The sequence below is a fragment of the Apodemus sylvaticus genome, chromosome 1, assembly GCF_947179515.1.
Source record: "Apodemus sylvaticus chromosome 1, mApoSyl1.1, whole genome shotgun sequence".
NCBI classification, from domain to species: Eukaryota; Metazoa; Chordata; class Mammalia; order Rodentia; family Muridae; genus Apodemus; species Apodemus sylvaticus.
The window spans coordinates 207,172,644-207,197,396 of record NC_067472.1 but is presented as its reverse complement, the minus strand read 5'-3'; the positions used below and the strand labels follow the sequence as shown (position 1 = coordinate 207,197,396).

Below are 24,753 nucleotides of genomic sequence, written 5' to 3'. Positions count from 1 at the left end.
GCAGCTGAAAAGTTATCTGAGGCATCAAGAAGAGAGGCTGGGAATGAGTTTTCTGGCATCATCTTAACCTGGAGGCTATTGCTGCACTGATGTGTAAACAAGGGTAGGGTCAGCTTCTGGCAACTGGTGACAGATTGGCCATTGGCTGGTGCCAGGGCCCTGAGTCCCCTGGGTCTAGGGAGGACACCTGTAGTTGGCAGAGTAAGGCTTTCTTAGAGGAGACACAATAGTCCGAAAATTTCAGGGCCTCTAAGAGGTCTTGGTTTTTTGTTTTTTGTTTGTTTCCATTGCCACTGGAAAGTCACTTATAAACTGTTGAAGAGACTTTATCTTCAGGTTTTACCAAGGCAGAATGTTAAACTTTATTATTTATCTACGAATAGTTGGTGGGTTTCCCTTTTATCTTTATGGTTAACCTGGGCTTGGGCAGGGGGCACTTTTGATCTTTAGCCAGCTCCCCCCCCCCCCATCTCCTTCTGAAGCTGTTTTAGGCATCTCTTATGGGTCTTCTGGTTTGTCCGTGGCTGCCAAAAGGATCTTTGCCAGGTCTTCTGTCCTCTCATCTGCTTTTCCTCTGCGGTCTCCATTCTATTAAATACTCTCTCAGACATTATCACTAGGTTTGATTCCCAGTACCAGGGGTTAGATCGGTAATAACATTTTGGAAAGAATGTAAAGACAGGAATGAATTTTCAGAAATGGCATCTTATTAACATCTGCATAGAAGAAAACCTGAAGAGGAATACAATAAAATAGTTGTGTGTCCTTCTTAGTGAGGTAACTGGTAGTTGTTTCCGTGAGTTCACTGGAGTTTTGCAACTAGTTTAAGCAACTAGTTCAAATTTTGTTTCCTGGCTGATGAGAGCAGTGACTTTTTTGAAACTACAAGTCCCAGCAGACATTGCGCCGCACCCTTCTGCAGGTCGAACTGCCTGCCTTACGTTGATCTCTGGGATTTGTAGTCTGACGATAAAAATTAAGGTGGGTCACACACTACCGGCACGTAAATTGAGGTGGAGACACAGCCAGATACACCAATAGGTATTGCGTTCCGGGATTGAGTTGCGGGCAGATCACCAATGGTCGCGTCGCTCCTCGTGAGTGACGTGACCTCCAGCCTACGATAGGCCCGTGGGGCGGAGCGCGTGTCGGGCCCCATTGCGAGCCATGGGAGGCAGCTGGTGGTGGGCTCGGGTCGCGCGCCTGGCCCGCCTGCGCTTCCGGGGGTCTCTGCAGCCGCCTCAGCGGCCCCGCAGCGGGGGCGCGCGCGGGTCCTTCGCCCCCGGCCACGGTCCACGCGCGGGAGCCTCGCCGCCCCCGGTGTCCGAGCTGGATCGCGCGGACGCTTGGCTCCTCCGCAAGGCTCACGAGACAGGTCAGTGGCAGGGGCCGGGGTCGTCCGCGGTCCAGTGTGCACGTGGGAGTAGGTGGTGAGAGTGAGGCAAGCATCTGCTGGGAACAGGGTCTGGGCTCAGTGGGGGCAGCTTCCTCGCGTGAGCGCAGGGAACCGGTGTTGGCGGGTGGGGGTTGGAGATTTTGCAGCCTGGCCGCATAAGGCACCATGGTTTTGGTCTTGGCTAATGGGGCCCAGCAGGGATTAGTTAAGGGGGAGTTACAGTTAGGAGAGGTGGCTGGCAGCTCCACACTGCCAGGGTGAGAGGCCGTGCCAGCCGCAGCTGGGAGGGAACAAGTTGCCTGCGACAGGGGCATCGGTTAGGATTACAGACCGAGGGACCACTTGGAATAAAACAAGAGTGTGGCTTCTTCCCCGCAGAAGATGGGGAAGTTCCGGATTGGACCAGCGTGTAACCAATGGTAGAGAAGGTGGCTGCTGATTGGAGGGAGCGGCGATCTAGCTGCAGGGGGAGGAATCTCAAACCAGGCAATGGGTAGGGAGAATGGAGCCCAGCTGGTATAGAACTGGACGAGGAGGGAGAACAGCCTTTTGGCAACACTCAGGCACCTGAGTGGTGGGGAGATGTGGACGCGTGGATGAGGCCCTGCTAGGTAGGGGCGGTTACCACGCAGGGGAAGGGGCAGGCTGGAGAAGATCGTCCCAAGGGCTGAAGGAGACAGGGAAGACTTTCTGTCCTCAGGCTGAACGTCCCCAGTTCGTGCTCTAGATTTTGAATGTCTGGGACAGAAGGGTAAAGAATGGGGCTTCCTCGAAGGGATCCGCACTAGGATCCTTTTGTCTGTGGCCGAGTACGGTGAGGGGGCATCTAGGAAGCAGGGCTTGGCTGAGGCAGAGCTCCACCCTCCCAACTCCCCGCAGCTTTTCTCTCCTGGTTCCGAAATGGACTTCTGGCGTCGGGCATTGGGGTCATCTCCTTCATGCAGAGTGACATGGGCCGGGAAGCTGCCTATGGTGAGTACGGACCCCGCCCTGTGGGAAATGGCGCCCCTTCCCCCTTTCCTCCAGTTCTGAGTCCTCCTACCCTAACAGTTGTAAAAGGACAGCACTCCCTTCTCTCTTGCCTCACTGGTGTAAGCCCCTCTTACCCCTCTTTCATCGGCATTCGTGAGGAGTCCTCCAGACGGTCTCCAAGTGACTAAGGCGGTCATCCTTTGTTTATACCCCAGACCAGCCCGTTTGGATATTGGATTTCACCTCCAAGTCCCAGATACCTCCATTTACAAAGTCTCATATACGGGGCTCATGCATTTGAGCCCTCGTCTGCCTTCATTCATTCATTCATTCATTTACTTATTTATTTATTTATTTATTGTTATAATGACAAGGAGATCAGCCTGCTAGTTAAGTGCTGTATCACTGAACTACACATCCCCAGCCTTAACTCTGGTGAATTTTTTAGCTCCCTGTTCTACCTCTGAGCCACGCCCCAGCCCCTCATTGGAGGATCCTAGGTCGGTGCTGTACCCCTGAACTGCCTCTCCAACCTTTTCGGTTTTTTTGTTTGTTTGTTTGTTTGTTTGGATTTGGTTTTTTCGAGACAGGGTTTCTCTGTGTAGCCCTGGCTGTCCTGGAACTCACTCTATAGACCAGGCTGGCCTCGAACTCAGAAATCCACTTGCCTCTGCCTCCCAGAGTGCTGGGATTACAGGTGTGCGCCACCACCGTCCGGCTATTTTGAGACAGTCTTAAGTTGCCCGATCGAGCAAGCCTTTCATTAGCTGGCCCCCCTCCAGCCTCTCGCTAGCTGATGTCAGAAGCCTCGGCCCGCCCTGCGCTCCTACTGATTTATGCTCCCCACCTCACCCTGTCAGCCCCTTGGGGTACCCTGGACCCTGTAACTATTGATCATTGCTCCTTCTTCCACAGGCTTCTTCCTGCTGGGTGGCCTGTGCGTGGTGTGGGGCGGAGCCTCCTATGCAGTGGGTCTGGCAGCACTGAGGGGACCCATGCAACTGTCGCTTGGTGGTGCTGCCGCTGGTGTGGGGGCAGTGTTGGCTGCCAGTCTGCTCTGGGCTTGCGCAGTAGGTCTCTACATGGGCCAGCTGGAACTGGACGTGGAATTGGTACCTGACGATGACGGGGCAGCCAGTACGGAAGGCCCAGACGAAGCGGGCAGGCCACCCCCCGAGTGAACAGCAGGGCTGTGGGGAACTGGCTGGGCCTGACAACTGGGACATTAAAACCTGACTCTTCAGCAGTTCAAGACTCCGAGTGATAGCTCCTGTTGTCTGGGGAGGTGGGGAGGGAGACCAGGGCAGCCAATGGGAATGAGGCAGGATGGCTCCGTGGGTGGAGGCACTTGCTCCCAAGCCTGATAACCTGACTTTGACACTCAGGACCCGCATGGTAGACGGGGAGACCTAATTTCCACACCATACCACACATGGACACACATACAAGTAAATCATTTTAAAGGAACAAGAAAAAGCAATGGTGGAGGTGGAAATCCCTGGGGATGGAGCCCCTCAGGGAGTGGCGTTTAATTCTCAAGAACAGCTCCAGGACTTGACCTATGTCTCAGGTTTGGCCCTCCGGTGTCACGCTGTTTTCAGTCTCCCTTCCGCTGCACCCTAGTACCCGTGGGCCCCGGGTAGGGCAGGCCCAGCGTCGGGTAAAAGGCCTCGGGCAGCGAGGGGCCCGGGCCCAGCCTGTGCAGGTGTGGATACATCAGGCTCAGCTCTGCAGGGCCGTAGCGGATAGCGCCTGGGGTACACAGGCCTCGCATAACAGGCGGCAGGAAGCCTGCGTGAAGGAGGGCGGGCGAGGGGTCTCCTGGACTCGTCAAACCCCACGGCAGTACTGGATCATGCTTCAAGGCCCCTGCCCGGATGACGGAAGTGAATTCTGGCCGCGGTGGAGCCGGTGGATCCGAGGGCTCCTCCTCTCCACTGTCCTCTGAGCCTCTAGCTTCCTTCGGGCTGGCCTCCACTTTGATGCGTTTGCCTCGGGCCTGAGGGTCCTTGTCCTTGTCCTGGTCCACAGGCACAGACTGCTTCCGGTCAACTGGAAGCTCTTCCTCTGAAGAAGATACTTTATATTTATTCTTTGTAGAGCTCTACGGCCAAACCACGCCCACAGCCCGCCCCTTACAGCCTGCACCCACGGGAGCCTAGGAGGAGGTCAAGATAGGAGCTCTCCCACTGAGCCACGCCCACAGCCCCTCCCTGGGGGATTCTAGGCGGGGCTCTACCACTGAGCCACGCCCCAGCCCCTCCCTGGGGGATTCTAGGCGGGGCTCTACCACTGAGCCACGCCCCCACCCCCCTCACTGGGGGATTCTAGGCGGGGCTCTACCATTGAGCCACGCCCCCAGTTCTTTAGTGATGGATTCTCCCCAGGCCTGCCATTGAACCAGATTCGAAGCCTTCTTTTGACTTTGTATGTGTGGGTGAGGGTATGGAGGTGACCATCCACACTGGCACTCTTCCTCTCTATCCATCATCATCATCACCGCGTGTACAGTGGAGGCGTACACGCCATCATGAAGGTGTGGACCAGGTCAGAGGACAGCTTTGCTGACTCAGGTTTCTATCTTTATGTGGCTTCTGAGGATCCAAGCCAGGTCATCAGGTTTGGGTCGTTACCCGCCGAGCCATCTCTACAGTGGCATTTGTAATTGCTCTGTGTATGTGTGAGTGTGGGTGCACAGGCCCCATGACACACACGTGGAGGTCACAGGGCAAGGCGTTTCTCCCTGATGAGCCATCTCACTGGTATTGTTCTTCGAGACAGAGGCGCGTACTGAACCTAGAGCTCTTGTTTCTGGCTAGGCTGGTTGGCTGGCAAACTCCTGGGATCTACATGTCTGTCACCTCTCAACACTGAGATTACCCAGATATTATGTGGGTGCTAGAGATCCAAACGCAAGTCTTCGTTTGCTTGGGTGTTGTTTTGTCAACACAGGGTTTCTCTGTGTGCCCTGACTGTCTTGGGACTGGCTCTGTAGATCAGGCTAGCCTGGAGCTCACAGAGGTCCGCCGGCCTCTGCCTCCCGAGTCCTGGGATGAGAGGTGGGTGCGTACCACCACCTGGCCCACCCTCAGGATTTTATGCATGGCACAGCAGGCCCTGTATTCACTGGGTCACCCCACCTGACCCTTTTACTCTTGGAGACATAGTCTTGCTAAGTTGTCCAGGCTAACCTTGGCATCCCCCTGTCTCAGCCTCCCCAGTAGCTGGCGTTAATAGTCCTTCACTACCACACCAGCCTCAAAGGAAGCTTTTGAAGGAATATGTGTGTCCCCAGCCCTTGCTCTTCAAGTATAGGCACAGCACAGTAGGTCTGCAGTTCCCAAGCCCCAGTAATCCCTCCCCCTCCCATCCTCAGGCACACAGTAGGCACCTCCCACAGTACAGACCCATCCAGCCCTGACATGCCAGGAAAGCCTAGACTGAGAAGTCCCAGCTAGACCTCTACAGACTAAAGAACTCCCAGCACGCCCTCCCTGCAGCAATGGAACTTTGACATTATCTCATCTGTATTGTCCTGAGAGAGAGCCACTGGCCATATATTGCTGGTGACTATTTGAAATATAGTGGATAAATTTGAGGATGAAGATGTTTAATTTTGGGGTAGGATGAAGGGGGTTTTTTTCCTCCCCAATACAGGGTCTCACAATGTAGTTCTGGCTGGCCTGGAACTCACTCTGTAGGCAAGGCTGGCCTGGAACTCAGAGATCTGCCTGCCTCTGCTTCCCAACTGCTTTGATTAAAGGTATGCACCATCATGTTCTGCTTGATTGTGTTCTGTTCTTTTCCTTTCGTTTCTTTTTTTTTTGGGGGGGGGTAGCCCTGGCTCTCCTGGAACTCACTCTGTAGACCAGGCTGGCCTCCAACTCAGAAATCCACCTGCCTCTGCCTCCCAAGTGCTGGGATTAAAGGCGTGCGCCACCACTGCCAGGCAATTGTGTTGTTTTCGAGGTAAGATCTCACTGTGTAGCTCTCTGAGTCTAGACCTCATTATATAGACCAGGCTGGTTTCGAACTTACAGAGACCCACCTGCCTCTGAGTGGTGGGAATAAAGGCTTGTCCTGAGGCGCTGCTCCCCACCCTAGCTGGTTTCAATTTGTGGAGAACTATTATTCAAATTGTTTAGGTTTGTGTCACCTGTGTGAGTGCTTTGCCTGTATGTGTGTCTGTATGTGGGTGCCTTTTGCCTCTGGAGGCCAGGAGCGAGCGAGCACTAGACCCACTGGAACTGGAGTCACCGATGGTTGTGCATCACCATGTGGGTGCTGGGAGTTTGACCCCAGTTCTCCACAAGAGCAGCTGTGGTCTTCATTGCTCAGTCGTCCTGGCCCCATTTGGAGTTATTTAATGTGCATGTGCGTTCTGTCTACAAATGTGTCTGTATCACATGAGTGTCTGGTCCCTACAGCAGCCAGAGGGCATCAGGCCCCTGAGAAATGAAATATGGGTGGCTCTGAGCCCTGTGCATGCTGGGAATGAAACCTCAGTCCTCTGCAAGAACACGTGCTCTCAGCTGGGATTTCTTCTTCTTCTTGAGACAGGGTTGCTCTGTGTAGCCCTGGTTGTCTTGGAACTCACTCTGTAGACCAGGCTAACCTTGAAGTCACAGAGATCCTCCTGCCTCTGCCTCCCAAGTGCTGGGACTAAAGGTGCGCCACCACGGCCCGGTTCTACTTTACATTTTGAGACAGGGTCTCTCAATCGACATTGAGCCAATTCAGCCTCAGGAATCCTCCTGTCGCCACCCCCCTGGCACTGGGGTTACAGACGCACGTTTCACACCTGGCTTTTCCTTATGAGGGGGACACCGTGTCTTTAAGCTGTCCTGGCCAGCACTTTACCCACTGGGTCATCTCCCCATCCTGAAGGACGAGTAACTCCAGCTATTATTGTAAATGGCCGCCTGTGTTTAATGGCTCCCACGGTGGGCAGTCCCAGTGGCCCTCAGTCTTCCCGGGTGTGGAATGGGACCAGGTTAGCTTACCTGTGGGCTCTGGGGCCGGGCTGGATGGCTCCTCCTGAGACACAACGGCTGGAAGCTGGAAGGCATCCAGAGGTGTTTGGCCGCCTTCAGCATGGCTGGGGACAAGATGATGGAACTGAAAACCAGGGATCTTGGGACAGCAGTGAGTATAGACAGTTTCCAGTAGGGAGCTTGTGGATACCGCCCCGCGGAACTAAAAACTTTCTATCAGACCTATAAATTCCTAGTTGGGGACTCACACACACCTTGAATTAAACCCAAGAGCCTTCCATGTGCTAGGCAGGGGCTGTACCACTGAGCCACGCCCCCAGCCTCTCACTGGGGGATTCTAGGCGGGGCTGTACCACTGAGCCACGCCCCCAGCCCCCTCACTGGGGGATTCTAGGCAGGGGCTCTACCGCTGAGCCACGCCCTCAGCCCCCTCACTGGGGGATTCTAGGCGGGGGCTCTACCACTGAGCCACGCCCCCTGCCCCTCACTGGGGGATTCTAGGCAGGGGCTCTACCACTGAGCCACGCCCCCAGCCCCTCACTGGGGGATTCTAGGCAGGGGCTCTACCACTGAGCCACGCCCCCAGCCCCTCACTGGGGGATTCTAGGCAGGGGCTCTACCGCTGAGCCACGCCCCCAGCCCCCTCACTGGGGGATTTTAGGCAGTGATTCTACCACTGAGCATTCCTTATTGAGACAGTCTCTCCAGGTTTCCCAAGGTGGCCTCCTGCCTCAGTCTTTCCACTGGCTGGGACCAGAGGACCAATTCCAAATATATTCTCATCTGAGTTCTCCCTGCTGTGGCGAACCTGGCTCCTGTCAGTGCCCTCGTGTCACCTGGGCGTCCTCTAAGCATATCAGGGTTGTCTGCGTCTCTTTGATCTAGATCACCTGCTCCCTTCTAGGGTCCAAATCAAATCAGCTCAGCAAAGGGGCAAATGGCACCCCCTTTTCCGCTCGCATCTCTTAAACCACGCCACAGCCTCCTCTTGCCCTCCGGTCTCTATTATTTCCCAGTCAGCTCTCAGCGGAAAGAAGGATTTTCCAAAAGTGCACATTTGTGATCCCCTCCAGACATAAAACCTTCGATAGTTCTCCAGTGACCACGAGGTAAGATGTCCTGCTGCCGTCTACAGCCTCCCTGGCCCCAGACTCTGCTCCAGCCCCAAACGCTCTGTTCTTCCCTGGGCGGCTCGGGCTGTAGACCCGAGGCTCGTCCGTCCGTTCTGTGCCCTCTGCTCACAATGCACCCCCCCTGCCCTGTACAGTGCCTTCTGTTGTCCCCCGTGCCCTAGAGTCCAGCTCACACCTTCAGCCGGAGGCACACCACAGGCACGTCCCAGATGTGACTCCTCCCAACAGGGATCCTTCTCTGTGTCCAGCAAGGGAGGCCATTCCATCCCTCGGCCCCCTGGTCCTTTCCCCTTCGTGTCTACAGAGCCGTCCCTTTAAGGCCCTGGCTGGGCCACCTCTCACCTGAGCACGTGACTGACCCACAGCACGTGATGCTCCCCTGCGCTCTTCCCGTTCCCGGCCACCGTGGCCACAGACTGCAGCCACACGAAGCCCCCCGCACGCTGCAGCCAACGGTAGTAACCAGTCACCACCTGCCCTTTGTCCAGCACTGGCGCATCCCAGGGAGCAGAGAGCCCAGGGGGTGGGAGGGTCAGGTGGGTAGGAGACAGCGGGAGCGGGGAGAAAGACAGAGAAGTCAGAGACCCAGAGGTACCCCAGCATCGGTGGGTCCGAGACCCCGCTCACCCCGCTTACGGTGCCCCCGGCCCCAGGCATCGCTCAGCCTCTCTGCAGCCCCCAGGAACTGCAGTGCAACCAGAGACTCCGGTTAGCCCTGAAGAAGGACTTCCAGGGAACAGGGAAGCAGGATCATTCGTGGTTTTGTGATGGTAGGTGGGCAGGGAGAGGGTACAGAAGTGTGCCTCACGGTCCAGATGGCTTTGGCGGATCCTGGTTGCATCCTGTCCGTGGACAAACTGGTAGCAGCTGCGTCCCACCAGTTCCGAGGGTCCCATGTCCATGTGGTCGCTCACTCTGGAGATCACGGGAAAGAAAGGGGAAAGGAGTTGGGAGATGTTGAGTGACTGCAGACAGCGCTCCCCAGGATCCACACCCTTGCAGTACCTCAGCTTCCTTCTGTAAAATGGGCGTAGTAATAATACAGGTGAAGAAAAGGATGAGTTACAGGAGGCCCGAAAGGGAACCGGGCAAGCCTAGCAGGGAGACAAGGATGCCCCTCCCACCCCCACCCCCACCCTCTCACCTCCATCCCTCCCAACCCCCACCCAGTCTCCCAGGCATCTCTGCAGACTCCCTCCCATGTCCTCTCTGCTCCCATAACTCCCCGCGCGGCCCCAGACTGAGGGCCCAGGATTGACTGGTCCCCACATAGCCCCAGGTCTCCAACGGACCCACCGTCCCTCCCTCCCCGACCCCGGTACCTGCTCTCACAAGCAAGGATGGTGAGGCCCAGGCTGAGGCGGAAGACAATCATGTGTCCATGCAGAGGCAGCTCAGCCAGCGGGGCCGGGGGCAGCGTGTGTCCGAGGGCCACAAGACCCAGGGCTCGGGCCCGCAGGCGCCCTGTCACGTGAATGACCTGTGGAAGGTGGGGGTGTCTGGGGAGGTGCCGGGTGGGACTGCTGAGGCAGGAGGACCACAGCCAGGTAAGTCAAGGCTTTGCCCGGTTCCTCCCTTGGGCCGGGGAGGCTTGGGTGTGTCTCAGGTTTTGTTCCCAATCCCCTGCATCCTGGGATACAGCAGGCTCACCGGAGGGAAAGAGACGGCTCATACCCACCTTGTACCCAGAGGCTTTGACATTCAGGCCCCTCTTGGTGAGGGTGGACTTCATGCGGACAAAGAAGGACCGCTCCTGGACCCGGAAGGCAGGGGACGCCTCGGTGGCGCTGGCTTCTGAGACAGAACAAGAGGGAACGGTCATAGAGTTTCCAGAATCCTGTCAACTCAGAACCAGCCTCGGTGTGGCCGCCCCAGACACTCAGATGCATCTAATGGCCGCAGGGCACACTGATAAAATAATCTCCCCTCATGGGACATCCGGGCCAAGGTCAGATGAGGCCCCTCTTTCCTGGTCAGAAGCCTTCGATCAGTTCTGTCCCCAGGCATCCTGTGACCCACAGAGGGCAGGCTAGGACTGTTGTGGCAGCCAGGTCCCCTGTCACAGACTAGAAGTATAAAGGAAAGGAAGCTGGGCAGTGGTGGCACACGCCTTTACCTCAGCACTCAGGAGGCAGAGGCAGGAATATCTGAGTTCAAAGCCAGCCTGGTGTACAGAGTGCAGGACAACCAGGGCAGTTATACAGAAAAACCCTGTCTTAAACAAACACCAAGCAAAACAAAACAAAACAAAACAAAACAAAACAAAACAAAACATCAACAGAAAGAATTGGGTCCTGAAAGTTAAACACCACACACACACACACACACACACACACACACACGATTAAAAAGATGGAATAGAAAAAGCCTGGCAGTGGTGGCGCACGCCTGTAATCCCAGCACTCCGGGAGGCAGAGGCAGGTGGATTTCTGAGTTCGAGGCCAGCCTGGTCTACAGAGTGAGTTCCAGGACAGCCTGGGCTACACAGAGAAACCCTGTCTCGGAAAAAAACAAAAACAAATCCAAAACAAAACAAAAACCCCAAAACAAACAAACAAAAAGGATGGAATGGCTGGGTGACTCGGGACAAGTAACTTGATCTCTCTTTGCTATGCCTGACTTGAAGGCCATCCCTGGTCCTGTGGGTGTGAAGTTAGGGATCAATGAAAAATTTAAAGGCACAGTGAGTGGAATGAAAAAATAAGTTCTCAGATTCTCAGACTTAATCCCACTTCCTTGCAGCCTCTCCAATTTTGGTATATTTCGGCCATTCTGGGGGACCAGGCAAGTTTAGACACCCCAGTGCCTTAAGGTGGCTTGACGCATTGTGGGGTCTTTGTTTTGTTTTGCTGTTGTTTTGGTTTGGTTTTTTGTTGTTGTTGGTTTGTTTGTTTGTTTTTACAAAATCTCGGTTTGAGGCATGTTAAGCACAAACACCAGGATCTACCCTCAGACTTCATTCACTGGCCAGGAGGGGACTCCTGGAAATTACCAATCTCGGGGGTGTCCACCAGCGAGGAGGAAGACGACGAGGAGGAAGAGGAGGACACGGAAGGCGGCGTAGGGGGGCCGGTGCTTGCAGCCCGCAATCCCAGTTGCTCGAGGACTTCCGAGTGGTCCCCGGGATGGATGTAGTCGAAGACGCTGCTGCCCGTGAGCTCCACCTGCCGGGGACGGGGAGGAATGCAGGCGCCGCGTCCTGCTTTTTTAAATCACGCGGGGAGGGGCTTTTGTTTGTTTGTTTTGAGGCAGGGCCTTACTTTTATAGCTCTGGGTGTTCTGGAATTCACTTCTTATATGTAGACCAGGTTGGCCTCAAATTTATTAATCGGCCTGCCTGTACCTCCTGAAATCCTGGATTAAAGGCATGCTACCTAGCCCAGGCTCGCCTCAGACTGGTGGTGATCCTCCTGCCTCAGCCTCCCAAATTCTGGAAATCAAGGCCGGCAGTTTTCAGCTCTTTAATGAGTTAGAGCCTTGGAGGTTGGCCTCTGGGATCTCACAGGGATCCCATGCCAGGCCCCCTCACTACAGCCTCTGGCTTTCCGTCTGATCATGCTCCGACTCCTCAGTGACCCTCAAGCCCCATTTGCAGCTCTCCTGAGAGTCGCGTATCCAACCATGGCAATTCTTCCTCAGAAACCCGCCATGCCTGCTTGGGGTGGGTGACCTGCCTCCCTCCAACCTTCATTCCCCTGTAGTCCTCACCCACACCCCGCCCACACGATCACCTTATCCACCCTACTTTGTCACCTACACATTCGAGTCCCCTCCTTTGGGGTAGCGTTTGTTTTTGAGACCGTCTCGTATAGCCTAGGCTGGCCTGAAACTTCTGATCCTCCTGCCTCCACCTCTTGGATGCTGGATTTAGTGTAAGGTTTATACCTCACCGCCATGCTGGGTTTGGGTAAGGAACCCGGGGCTTTGTGAATGCCAGGCAAGCACTCGTGGCTGTAGAACTACATCTCTAGACCAAATTTTAATTTTGAGACGAGGTCTTGCTAAGACTCCCTGGCTGGCTTTGAACTCGTGGTCTCGCTCGAGTCCTCCAGCATACGTAGGGCTGCTTTGCGGGGTTCCGAGGAAGGTTGTCTGTTTTCCACGTTGTGCTTAGAGATACCGCAAGAGAGAAAGGGCGTGCCCAGGCCAGGCAGTAGATAGCTGTGTACTGCAGGGGAGTCTTACCTGCGAGAGACCCAGGTAGATGGACACTGTCTCTGAGATGTAGAGGAATTTTCCTTCCTGGTTCAAGGCGAACACGAAGCCATCCAAGGACTAGAGTTGAGACAAACGGAGCGGGAGTAGCAAGGGAACCAAGGGACCCTGGGTCCTTCCTGTCCAGTTCTCCACTGGGAACTGAGGCAGGAAAACAGTGCCATTCCCAGGTGCGACCACCAGATGGCAGCACGAAGCAGCAGCAGGCTGGGGAGGGAGGCTCTCACCTGCAGGATGTGTCCACCCAGGTGTTGCTCGAAGACTTCAGAGACCAGAGCCACGGGGCCTCGGCGGCCTGGGGCTGGGGACAGAAGGGGGAGGACAGTCAGGGCCTCATGGTCGGGCTCACTGCTCAGGGCAGCCCTTAGGGCCCCGTCAGCCTTAAACTCCCAGCCGGAGAGACCAAGACTGAGTGACAGCCGGGCAGTGGTGGCGCACGCCTGTGATCCCAGCACTTGGGAGGCAGAGGCAGGTGGATTTCTGAGTCCGAGGCCAGCCTGGGCTACAGAGTGAGTTCCAGGACAGCCAGGGCCACACAGAGAAATCTTGTCTCGAAAAAACCAAATCCAAAAAAAACCCAAAACAAAACAAAGAGGGGTTTGTCCACTCCCTCAATCTTTTGCACACCAAAACAAAAAGTTCTTGAGTACTGCTGTTCACAGGTCCTGTACAAGACAGGCAGTGCCGGTGACAGGAACAGAGCAGTCCGTCCTCACTGGGCCCTGAAGCCAAGTGCAATGAATAACCCAAGGCTGAGGCCAATCTGGTGGGAAAGGCCTGTAACTCCAACTACTTGGCAGGCTAAGGCAGGCGAATCAATAACTAAAGGTTTGCCTGGGGTACGTAACAAATGCGTTCCCATCTGAAGAGTTAAAAAGAGGGCTGGCAGCATAGATCAGTGGTAGAGCCCCACCTAGAATCCCCCAGTGAGGGGCTGGGGGCGTGGCTCTGTGGTAGTGCCCCGCCTAGAATCCCCCAGTGAGGGGCTGGGGGCGTGGCTCTGTGGTAGTGCCCCGCCTAGAATCCCCCAGTGAGGGGCTGGGGGCGTGGCTCAGCGGTAGAGCCCCGCCTAGAATCCCCCAGTGAGGGGCTGGGGACGTGGCTCAGCGGTAGAGCCCCTGCCTAGAATCCCCCAGTGAGGAGCTAGGGGCGTGGCTCTGTGGTAGTGCCCCGCCTAGAATCCCCCAGTGAGGGGCTGGGGGCGTGGCTCAGCGGTAGAGCCCCTGCCTAGAATCCCCCAGTGAGGGGCTGTGGGTGTGGCTCAGTGGTAGAGCCCCGCCTAGAATCCCCCAGTGAGGGGCTGTGGGCGTGGCTCAGTGGTAGAGTGCTGGTCTAGCATTCATAGGCTCTGTGTTCAATCCTCTCCACTGTAAAACAGCAACAAAAGACAAAGAAAAATTACGATAGTAATTTTGCACCGCAGGGTGGAACGTACACTGAGATAGCAACTGAAGAAAATGGCTTGGTGATTTTTCAACAAATAAAAAAAGGTTATGGTGTGAGCCTTGGGCCATCCCTTTATAACCCAACAACCTGAAGATGGGTATTGTGGGGAGTGCTGCGTGCACGTGGAGAGAAGAGCATTACACAAAGCCAAGAAAAGTCCCCCAACGTCCATCCTCCAAAAATGGATAAAACCGCGGTGGATCCACTGTGAAGAGGAATGAAGCCTCGGTCTGTGATGAATATTACGAAAGCAGACGGGCAAGAAGGCCGCAGTGATCCCACGTCTATGAAATGTCTAAAACTGGCAAATCGATGCGAACAGAAAGCGGGTGTGTGGGTGCCAGCGCTGGGGAGGTGGCTGGGGAGGCTGCCGGACTCCTTTGGGACTGTGCAGGACGTGGTGCTGATGTGGATGCTTTAAAACAGCTTTGTCTACACAGCAAGTTCCGGGCCAGCCAGGGCGGAGGGAGACCCTGTCTCAAAGCCGGGAGGGAGGTCCGGTCGCGGCTCTTGCGGAAGGACCCAGGTTGGATTCTATGGCAGCGCACAACTCCAGTCTCAGGGATTTGATGCCCTCTTCTGGTCCCTGTCCGTACTACACATCTGCGGCACACATGCAAACACCAAACACCCACACACTTGAATATAAATAAACACTTAAGAAAGTTGTTGAAATGGTTTAGTGGACAGATGCATTTACCATCAAACTTGAAGATCTGAGTTTGCTCCCCAGAACTTAAGTGATACAATGAGACTTGATTCTCACAGATTGTCCTCTGACCTCCACGTGTGTGCTGTGTCCTGCCCACACATACATAGGAAGACATAAACAAATATGATTTTTAAAAAGCTAGCTAATTTTACCCTGGATACATTTTGGATGAACAATTTTTTTTAGCTTTTTTGAAATAGAATCTCAATAAATAACCAAGTTTGATTCAAATTTGCCATTCTCCTGCCTCAGCTTTCTGAAAACTACATTTACAGGGATGTATCACCAGACTCCAGTACAGTGTTTTTGTTTTCTTTTTTTCAGTGCTGTGGACTGAATCCAGAGTCTCGCATGTGTTAGGCAGTTGCTTTACCTCTGAGCCACGCCCACAGCCCCTTACTGGGGGATTCTAGGCAGGTCTCTACCAATGAGCCACGCCCCCAGCCCTCACTGGGGGATTCTAGGCGGGGCTCTCCCACTAAGCCACGCCCCCAGCCCCTCACTAGGGGATTCTAGGCGAGGCTCTACCACTGAGCCACGCGCCCAGTCCCTCACTGGGGGATTCTAGGCAGGGGATCTACCACTGAGCCACACCCCTAGCCCCCTCACTGGGGATTCTAGGCGGGGCTCTACCACTGAGCCACGCCCCCAGCCCCCCTCACTGGGGAATTCTAGGCGGGGGCTCTACCACTGAGCCACGCCCCCAGCCCCTCCCTAGGGGATTCTAGGCAGGGGCTCTACCACTGAGCCACGCCCCCAGCCCTTCACTGGGGAATTCTAGGCGGGGGCTCTACCGCTGAGCCACGCCCCCAGCCCCTCACTGGGGGATTCTAGGCGGGGCTCTACCACTGAGCCACGCCCCCAGCCTCTCACTGGGGGATTCTAGGCGGGGGCTCTACCACTGAGCCACACCCCCAGCCCCCTCACTGAGGGACATTATGAAGGGGTGCTCCCACTGAATTACCTCCTGCTAATATTTTTGTACAGTATACCATGACAGAGATTAACATGTATGCAATAGATTAACTTTTGCAGACGTGTTAAGGAGATGAAGACATACAAAGAGAAGGAGAAAGTTAGAACTTCAGAGAGACATCAGTTCTGAGACAGACAGCCACTAAGACATAGGCTGGTTGACAGTCGTTCCTCATCCCCACTCAGGACCCCTGGATGCTATAGAAGACGGTGCCCTCCCCCGCCCCCCCAAAAGAGATGCAAGCGCTATGTCAGTGACCTTCCCTCTGTGAGGCAGAGAGCCTGGGGTCACCTCTTCTTCTTGTGCCTCAGTTTCCTCTTTAAATGGATTTGCTGCAGGGGTCTGAGTTCGGAGACTGACAAGTGTCTAGGGGGCACGAGAGAGGACAGCAGGGTGTGAGCGGGGTAACCGTGCTGTCGCTGGGCAGGACCCGCCACCCACCCCTGTCCTCGGGGACTCCCCCCAGGTCAGCCAGGCTGTCAGAGTCTACCCCGGGCCTCCCTAGACGCCCCCCCCATCTGACTGCTGTCTCTCCTGCTTCCTCCCCATCTGAACCTCCAGGAACAATAAGTGTGTGTGTGTGGGGGGGTGGGGACCCCTCCCCCGACACCCAGCTCCCAGCAGCCCCGTGACAGGCAGGAACAATGCTGCCTGCTAATTGTGGCAATTTTCCCCTGTCATTTTTGCTAATTCCTTCATTTTCCCTCTCCAGGGATCAGCCCGGGTCAGACTGAGCCGCTGCAATTAACAACATTAATGGGCATGCTGGGATGGGGGTGCAGAGGGAGAGCTTGGGGACCTGCTGGTCCCCCCCCCCATGCACATGACCTATATATGCCCTGCCACAAGGATCCCTGACTGCTGTCTTAGTACCCCCACTTCCTACCTCCCCAAACCTACCCACTCCCTACTCTTTCCACCCACAGCTCCCCTGCTCCCTGTCCATGTCCCAATTCAACAGGTGTATCCCACCTTCACAACTGCCCTCCCGGAAGTCCAAAGACCCTGAAATCACTTAGTCACTTAATCAACTAATAAACATTTCTCAGTCAACATTGGGGTGGTGATGGCGGAAGCCTGAGGTGGGCGGGAGAAAGGAAGAAGGGAGACCCAAGGGCAGAGAGAGAGTTCGCTCAGAAAGGGAGGACAGGCAGGAGCCTCCCTTCCCATCCTATGAGTCTCCCACCTTGGGTCCTTGGGAATGAAGGGCTAGGTTTTCATCGGGATGGATGGATGCCTAGGGGATCTCAACCTTCTGTGGAAATTATATCTCTCTTTCAGGACAGTTTTTTTCTGGGTAGCCCTGGCTGTCTTGGAACTCACTCTGTAGACCAGGCTGGCCTCGAACTCAGAAATCCGCCTGTATTTGCCTCCCAAGTGCTGGGATTATAGGTGCGCCACCACCACCCGGCCGGGGCTCACTGCGCTTCCAGAGATGATCTTGCACTCCAGACCCCTCCCTTCTCCACTGGGATCACAAGTCTGCACCGTGCCTGCTTTGTCTAGTGCTGGGGATGAAACCTAGGGCTTGCCGGGCGGTGGTGGCGCACGCCTTTAATCCCAGCACTCTGGGAGGCAGAGGCAGGCGGATTTCTGAGTTCGAGGGCAGCCTGGTCTACAGAGTGAGTTCCAGGACAGCCAGGGCTACACAGAGAAACCCTGTCTCGAAAAACAAACAAACAAAAGAAAAAAAGATATCCAGGGCTTCCTATGTGCTAGACAAATGCTCTACCAGCTAAATCCCAGCCCCGGCCTGGTGCTAAGAGCAGTTGGGCTTTGGACATCAAAGGCCTCCAGGGCCACAGACAGGTATACAGTGGATGACTAATATATCATCAGGAAGAATGCTAATGGGTCAGTTTGGACCACTCCTAAGAGTTTCTGGGGTCTTCCCTTCTCCCTTCCCCCTTCCCCCTTCCCCCTTTCCACTTCCTTTCTCAGTTTATCCAGCCCCCCAACCTCCAGTCTAACCCCCACAGTTTCCTTCTGTTTGCCCTTTGCCCTTTGCCCTCTGTCTGCCCTTCTCACAGCTTGCTTTTTCACTCAGTTTCAAGGTTGCTTCCTCCTGAGGTAGTGTCCTATCTGGGGACTAAGATGTCACCTCACTCAATGACAGTTTACTGAGCATTTTCTGCATCCCTCCCCCCCCCACTGTTTTAGCTCAGTACACAAACCACTGGGGGACAGGGCTGGGGAGATCGCCCCGCAGGAAAGCATCTGCTACACAAGGGTGGAGACCTAGTTCGAATCCCCAGAACCCGTGTGAAGCTGGACATGGTAGTGAACACTGTAATTCATCATTCCTACTGGGAGACGAGAGAGTCAGAGATGAAAGACTCCCTAGGAGCCTGTGGGCCAGCTAGCCTGTCCTGTGCTAGCCCGCCCCGTGCTAGCCTGCCCGCTGAACAATAAACAGACTTATCTCAAGAAAAGGAGGAAGGCAAGGGTTGACGTCTGGTAACACACACACACACACACACACACACACACACACACTTATAAAGAAAAACAAAAGGACTGGATAGACGGTTCAGCGGTGAAGAACGCACACGGCTCTTGCGGAGGAATAGTTTGGTCCCCAGCACCCGGCTCGGGTGACTGCAGGGGATGCAACCTCCTCTGGCGTCTTCGGTGCGGTCGCATAAGCTCATGTAGGCACAAACACATGCACAGACAGTTTTTGAAAACTTACAAAACAGTAAAAAAGAAGCCAGTGGTGGCGCATACCTTTAATCCCAGCACTCAGGAGGCAGAGGCAGGAGGATTTCTGAGTTTGAGGCCAGCCTGGTCTACAGAATGAGTTCCAGGACAGCCAGGGCTACACAGAGAAACCCTGTCTCAAAAAAACCAAAATAAATACATAAATATATACATAACACACCTCCCCAACACACTCTGAAGCTCCCGGATAGATGTCATCATGCTTTATAGATCGAGGCTTAGAGGCGGAGCAGGTATCCAAGGTGCCTGACGTGCTATGTGGTCAGGGAATCCCAAGAGAGAGAGAGAGAGAGAGAGAGAGAGAGAGAGAGAGAGAGAGAGAGAGAGAGAGGAGGGGAGGGGGAGGGGAGGGAGAGGGAGAAAGAGAGCCACCCCTTATGGCACAGTGTAAGTCAACTCTCTTGCTGTCGTCAGCGTGGGCCCCACATCGTCCACTGGGGTCGACAGGCTTGGGAAGAGCTGCCACTGTCTAGTAATCACAAACTAAGTCTGCTTCCTTGGGGTCCTCACCTCCCCTTCTGGTGGGGATGAGAGCCGGAGAGGTGACTCAGAGGTTAAGAGCACTGACTTGATCTTTCAAAGGACCCAGGTTCAATTCCAAGCATCCACATGGTGGCTCACAACCATCTCTGACTGCAGTCCCCGGTATCCAGTGGCTTCTACTGGCCTCCCTAGATATCAGGCACGAAAGTAGTGCACAGGCATGTATGCAGACAAAACACCCTTATACAAATGATAATAATAATAATAATAACAATAATAGTAGTAGTAGTAGCTTAAATGCAAGGTTAGAGAAAGAAAGGAATAGGGAATTATCTAAAACAAAAAATATTTAACATCCCAGACCTAGAAGGAATGTCAAGTGTGGTAGTTAAAAATTGAACCAAAGCAGACAGATGTGGCAGAGTTCAACTTTAATCCCAGACTGCAGAGAGAGACAGATTTCTGTGAGCAGAGAGTTCTAGACCATCTAGGACTACACAGACTTTGTCTAAAATAATAAGAAGAAGAAAGAAAGAAAGAAAGAAAGAAAGAAAGAAAGAAAGAAAGAAAGAAAGAAAGAAAGAAAGAAAGGAAGGAAGCAAGTTAGCTTGAACTCCGGGTCACAGAACTGGGTCAGTAGGTAAAGGAGCACGCTCCTAAGCCTGTCTGTCAGAGTTCGATCCCTGTGCTCAAAGAGAAGATCAACTCCGGGCTGGAGAGATGGCTCAGCTATTAAGAGCACTGACTGCTGCTCTCTCCTGGAGGTCCTGAGTTCAATTCCCAGCAACCACATGGTGGCTCACAACCATCTGTAATGGGATCTGATGCTCTTTTCTGGTGTGTCAGAAGACAGCAACAGTGTACTCATATACACAAAATAAGTAAATACATATAAAGAGAGAAGATCAAGTCCTGCAGATTGTCCTCTGACTTTCAAAACCTGCTCCTCCCCCCCCCCAAAAAAAAAGCTTAAAAACTTTTAGAAGAACTGAAGAGCACTGGCTGCTCTTCCAGAGGACTGGGGTCTGATTCCCAGAGTCTACATGGCGGCTCACAGGTGTGCATAACTGCAATTGCAATTTCAGGGTGATCTAGCGCCCTCTTCTGGCCTCCGTGGACGCCTTGCACAAGTGCATGCAGGCAAAACACCCAAATACAAAACATAAAAGCCTCTTAGAAAAATGAACCAAGTAGCCACCATCTTCCACCCCCACCCCCACCCCCACCCCCACCTGTGGGCCTCAGTTTCCTCCCAATCTTCAGAGAGCTACTTTGTGTGTAGACTAGCATGGGCTTAAGTTTGGGGATTTGGTTGTCTGTCGACAGGATGTTGAGCCACCCGCACATGCGCCCCTGTGCGTTCTGATGCACAGGTGGGCATCGTGGAAGTGGCCAAGATACGGCCCGGCCCGGAGCTATGACCAGAGCGAGCCTCTGTCTATCTATCTATCTCTTGAAGCTTCCGGAGCTGTGACCAGAGCGAGCCTCTGTCTATCTATCTATCTCTTGAAGCTTCCGGATGCCCCTCCAAGTGTTGGGGGGCTGGACACCGCCAGGGCTCTCTCAGCCCCCCCTCTTTTCCCTCCCCGGGGCTCCAGGACAATAGACAAGATGTTTATCCCCCGCCGGCGCACATGTTGTTCGAGGTAATGACAGTAATCAGCCTCGCTAATGCGGCATTCTCTCAGCGCCAGTCAATTCGCCTAATTACCGCCTGGGAAGCCGGATTATTTAAATTTAAATGGTGATTTATTGCGGGGCTTAATCAATGCTATTTTCTCTCCCCCCACCTCCTCTCTGGGTACCAGGGCAGGAAAGGAATAGGAACCCTCCCCAAGCCCACCCTCAGGACCCCATTCTTCTGGAGTGTGTGTGGGGAATTTCTTCACCTGTGACCATAGATAACATTTTCGCTGTCCTATAATAACAATTAAGTAGGGATATATAGGCTAGAATGATGGAAATCTAATAGTCTATGCCTCGGTAATCAAAGGTGGGAAGAAAAAAACGAGATATTCATCTATATGTTGACGTCTTACACTGTTGCAAATTATAGATTATAAATTTTCCCCTACTGTGTCACACCTGCATCTACAAGGGACTTTTCACTTCATTTCTTATTCTCTGTTAATCTTTTTTTTTTTTTTTTGAGACAGGGTCTGTAGCCCAGGCTGACCTAGAACTCACTCTGTGCCTGAGAATGAGCCTCCCATTTGGTCCTCCCACTTGGTCCTCCCACTTGTTACAGTACAGGTGTGTGCGTCCCTGGCTGCTTGCTAGAATCTGTTTGTTTCTGAGACTGGGCCTCTTTCTGTAGCCCTGGGTGGTCTCGAGCTTGCTACACAGTTGGAGGCTGGGCCCACAGAGAACTTGCTACATAGTGGAGGCTGGACCCACAGAGAACTTGCTACATAGTGGAGGCTGGACCCACAGAGAACTCGCTGCATAGTGGAGGCTGGACCCAAACCCACAGAGATCTGCCTGCCCTTGTCTCTCAAGTGCTGGGATGAAAACGCCACCGTGCCTGGCCCTTTTTGTTTTGTTTGAGACAGAATCTCGTTTTGTAGCAGAGGCTGGCTTCATACTCGTGGTGACTCTCCTGCTTCAGCCTTAGGAGCACTGACTGGGTGAATAAGCCAGCAGCAGCAGACCCAGGCAGGGCAGGGACTCTGGTCTAGTGTGTTTCCTGCTAGGTCCTGGGCACTCGCAGTGATGTCGTACATGGAGTTGACTCTCCATAAACAGGTGACGCGCAGGCTGCACACCGAAGGCTGCCTGGTCCTTTGGGGGAGTTCCGAGGCCTTGAGTTCATCAGTGTCCGGTCAGCCCGTGGGGGTGACGCTGTGGTCACTCCTGGTTCTTTTCTTCCTTTCTTTTTCTTTCTTTTCTCTCTCTCTGTCTCTCTCTGTCTCTGTTTCTCTGTCTCTCTGTCTCTCTCTTGTGAGACAGGGTTTCTCTGTGTAGCCCTGGCTGTCCTGCTCTGTAGACCAGGCTAGCCTGGAGCTCGCAGAGATCCACCTGCCTCTGCCTCCGGAGTGCTGGGATTAAAGGCGCACTGCTCACCACCAATGCAGCACAGGGAGATGGGAGGCACCTTGCTGGGGCCGCAGGGCTGGGGGTGGGTGTCGGGATGGACATACAGCTAATGTCACCAAGGAGAACCTTCTGATGATCTATTGTCCTCCCCAGGCCATGTTGTTACCTCCTCCCCTCAGGTGGGGAATTCAGCCCGTTTTCTGTGCTCCCTGGGGCTCCACGGGCCCACTCGGGAGCTCACCCTTATTGGCTGAGTGGAGGCCCCGGCGGGGGTGGGCGGAGGCGCTGTACAGCTGGAAACTTGAGTGGCAATACTGGTTAATCTCATCTAACACAATTACTACCTCTGCTGTGTGTGGTGGCAGACACCTGTACCCCCAGCACTGAGGAGATCCCAAATTCAGGGCTAGCCTCCACTACATATCAAATTCCGGGCCAGGCCAGGCCAAGCTTTTAGACAGGAGGCACTGTCTAAAAGACAAGAGCCAGGACAGGGAGGGTGATGGCGCTCACCTTTAAACCCGGCACCCACGGGCGCCAGAGGCAGGTGAGCTGGAGTCCAGCCAAGTCCACGTATCAAGTCCCAGGCTAGCCCAGGTTGCATAGCAAGGCCCTGTCTCATCGAACGACGACAATAATAATTACTGTCTTTGCTAGTGATCTAGATTGCTGCCAGGTTCTGACTTAAGTCAAAAGTTTATATAAAAAAAAATCCCTCAACTGGTCCCCGCGAGAGCATTAAGTCACCAGTTAGGAAACCACCAAAGTTCTGAGGACTCTCCAGGAGCCGGGTCAGGGCGGGCCAGGCTTTCTCAACCCTGTCCCCAAGGCTGGGGGCGGGGCGGAAGGGCGAACTTGGCAGCATGGGCATGCGCACTCACCGAGGCCAGCCGGAGGCCCGACGGCCCGCAAGCCCCAGGGCGGCGCCCCCAGCGCGGCAAAACGACGCAGGCGGAGGTAGGTGACGCTAAGGCGCACGATGGACGCCTTGTCCAGCTGGCTGGAGATGGCCCCGGGCAGAGGGAGCAGCTTGGCCAGCTCGAAGAACTCGAGATTTTCCTTCCCGCGCCGCCAGCGCGCTGCGTTGCGGGACTTCTCTTTGCGCTGCGCCTGCAGGCTGGGCGGGCGGCATGGAGGAGGTGTCAGTAAGGATCCTGGAAGCGTGGCCCCAGCACTTCAGGTAGTGGGATAGGCCAGAGTGCGAATTCTACATCCCTGCTGGCTTTTGAGCACGGGGACAGAACCTTTATTTATTTAATAACAATAATAAGTATTATTATCATTTCGTTATTACTATGGTATTTGTGGTACTAGGGTTTGAACCCAGGGTTTACCACTGAACTGCGTTCTTCAGGCTTGTTTTTGATTTTGGAGACAGAGGGCTTACTCTGTACGCCAGGCTGGCCTTAAACTCACACAGAGATTAGCTTGCCTCTGCCCCCGGAGCACCGAGATAAAAGGCGAGCATAACCACGCTCGGCTCTTGTTTGTGCCTTTTGAGAGAACGGTCTATTTTGCCCAGGTTAGCCTTGAACTGGCGAGCCTCCTGCTTCAGTTGGGATGTCAGGCCACAGGGCTGGCCTTCTCTTTAGCCGGAGAATGTCGGGGGTGAATTCGGACCCGGGACACTATAAACAGAACTCAGCAATAAGCGAAGGTGACGAAGTCTAGACCTGGGTCAGGGCACGGCCCGAGGATAGACCCCATCTGAAAGGCTGTGACGCCCCCACCCCCGCACGCCTTAGGGGGCGGTTCAGGGGCAGATCTGCTCACCAGGGTCCGGGCGGGGCCTTGACCATCAGCCCAGGCAGGAAATCCCAGGGGACGCCGGCTCCACGGCCTCCCCCGCACTTGACTTCACCTCGGCCGCCGCTCCTGGGATACGGGGTCGCCATCTCGGCTGGGACTCGCGAATTCAGGCGCCAAGGAGTCGCAGGTGGGGCTCAGGTCCCTGGGGGAAGAGTGTCCGGGGAAAGTGAGGAGCGTGCGTGTCCCCAAGGGTCAAGCCTGGAGCTGGCTTGGATGCGTTCCTCAGTTTCCCCTCCCTGGGAAGCCGCGGTTCCCACCCTGGCGCTCCGGGTGAGGACGTGCCCCGCCACCGCCTCCCCCGCGCGGCCCGCCAGCGCGCCCGCCTCACGCCCGCGCCGGGCCGGCTCCCGCATACCAATGGGCGCACGCGGCGCGCATACGGATCGGACCGGCCCGCGCGCTGCGTGCCAAGCATGCCCAAGATGCGCTCGGGGCGGGCGCCTCGCCGGGGCCCAGACGCTCTGGGCTCCATCGCCCCCATAGCTCCCAACACCCGAAGGATCTGTCCCCCAAAGCCGTCCCCACAGTCCCACTCCCCAGGTCTGCAGCTGCACCCACTTCCTAGCCTGGGCTAAGGAGGCAGGGAGACAGAGGGACCCCACCCCGAGTCCTGCCCAGGAAGCACTCAAGCCCCTTGGGGTGGCGCCACCTGACCCGGTTGCTGAATATCCCCAATCTACAACTTCCTCCCTAAAGACCAGGGCGTGAGACCCTAGACCATGACACCGCTGGTCACCGCGACTCCAGGATGGACGCGACACTCGGGGCTCAGGTACTGGAATCAGATCTTCTAGAACCAGGGACGTGCCCATTTGGTTCCTTCCTCTTCACGATTAGCATCCAGGTGGCCTCCAAGCCTC

General features: G+C 54.8%; 2 protein-coding genes across 2 annotated transcripts; one reads left to right on the top strand and one right to left on the bottom strand.

Annotated features, from left to right (window-relative positions):
- Nucleotides 1-1,133: 1,133 nt before the first annotated feature.
- Tmem160 (transmembrane protein 160) lies at nucleotides 1,134-3,620 on the top strand. Its single transcript, XM_052172181.1, has 3 exons — nucleotides 1,134-1,375; nucleotides 2,276-2,368; nucleotides 3,284-3,620. Exons 1-3 carry the CDS (start codon nucleotides 1,168-1,170, stop codon nucleotides 3,547-3,549), a joined length of 567 nt encoding a protein of 188 aa, XP_052028141.1. The 5' UTR covers nucleotides 1,134-1,167; the 3' UTR covers nucleotides 3,550-3,620.
- A 275-nt stretch (nucleotides 3,621-3,895) lies between these two features.
- Npas1 (neuronal PAS domain protein 1) lies at nucleotides 3,896-24,013 on the bottom strand. The gene is made up of 11 exons (XM_052172180.1): nucleotides 23,858-24,013; nucleotides 22,966-23,201; nucleotides 12,938-13,011; nucleotides 12,681-12,770; nucleotides 11,488-11,659; nucleotides 10,174-10,289; nucleotides 9,818-9,975; nucleotides 9,304-9,410; nucleotides 8,838-8,985; nucleotides 7,372-7,466; nucleotides 3,896-4,435 (listed from the first exon to the last, which is right to left on the bottom strand). Exons 1-11 carry the CDS (start codon nucleotides 23,977-23,979, stop codon nucleotides 3,966-3,968), a joined length of 1,788 nt encoding a protein of 595 aa, XP_052028140.1. The 5' UTR covers nucleotides 23,980-24,013; the 3' UTR covers nucleotides 3,896-3,965.
- Between the last annotated feature and the right edge of the window lie 740 nt (nucleotides 24,014-24,753).

Excerpts from the sequence above, each read along its gene's own strand:
- Npas1 (XM_052172180.1), bottom strand. The coding sequence starts at position 23,979 with ATGGCGACCCCGTATCCCAGGAGCGGCGGCCGAGGTGAAGTCAAGTGC. Across the intron at positions 10,290-11,487 it reads GGTGGACACCCCCGAGATTG|AAGCCAGCGCCACCGAGGCG; the intron begins GTAATTTCCAGG and ends GTTCTGTCTCAG. Across the intron at positions 9,976-10,173 it reads TCAAAGCCTCTGGGTACAAG|GTCATTCACGTGACAGGGCG; the intron begins GTGGGTATGAGC and ends CACCTTCCACAG.
- Tmem160 (XM_052172181.1), top strand. The coding sequence starts at position 1,168 with ATGGGAGGCAGCTGGTGGTGGGCTCGGGTCGCGCGCCTGGCCCGCCTG. Across the intron at positions 1,376-2,275 it reads CCGCAAGGCTCACGAGACAG|CTTTTCTCTCCTGGTTCCGA; the intron begins GTCAGTGGCAGG and ends AACTCCCCGCAG. Across the intron at positions 2,369-3,283 it reads GGGCCGGGAAGCTGCCTATG|GCTTCTTCCTGCTGGGTGGC; the intron begins GTGAGTACGGAC and ends CTTCTTCCACAG.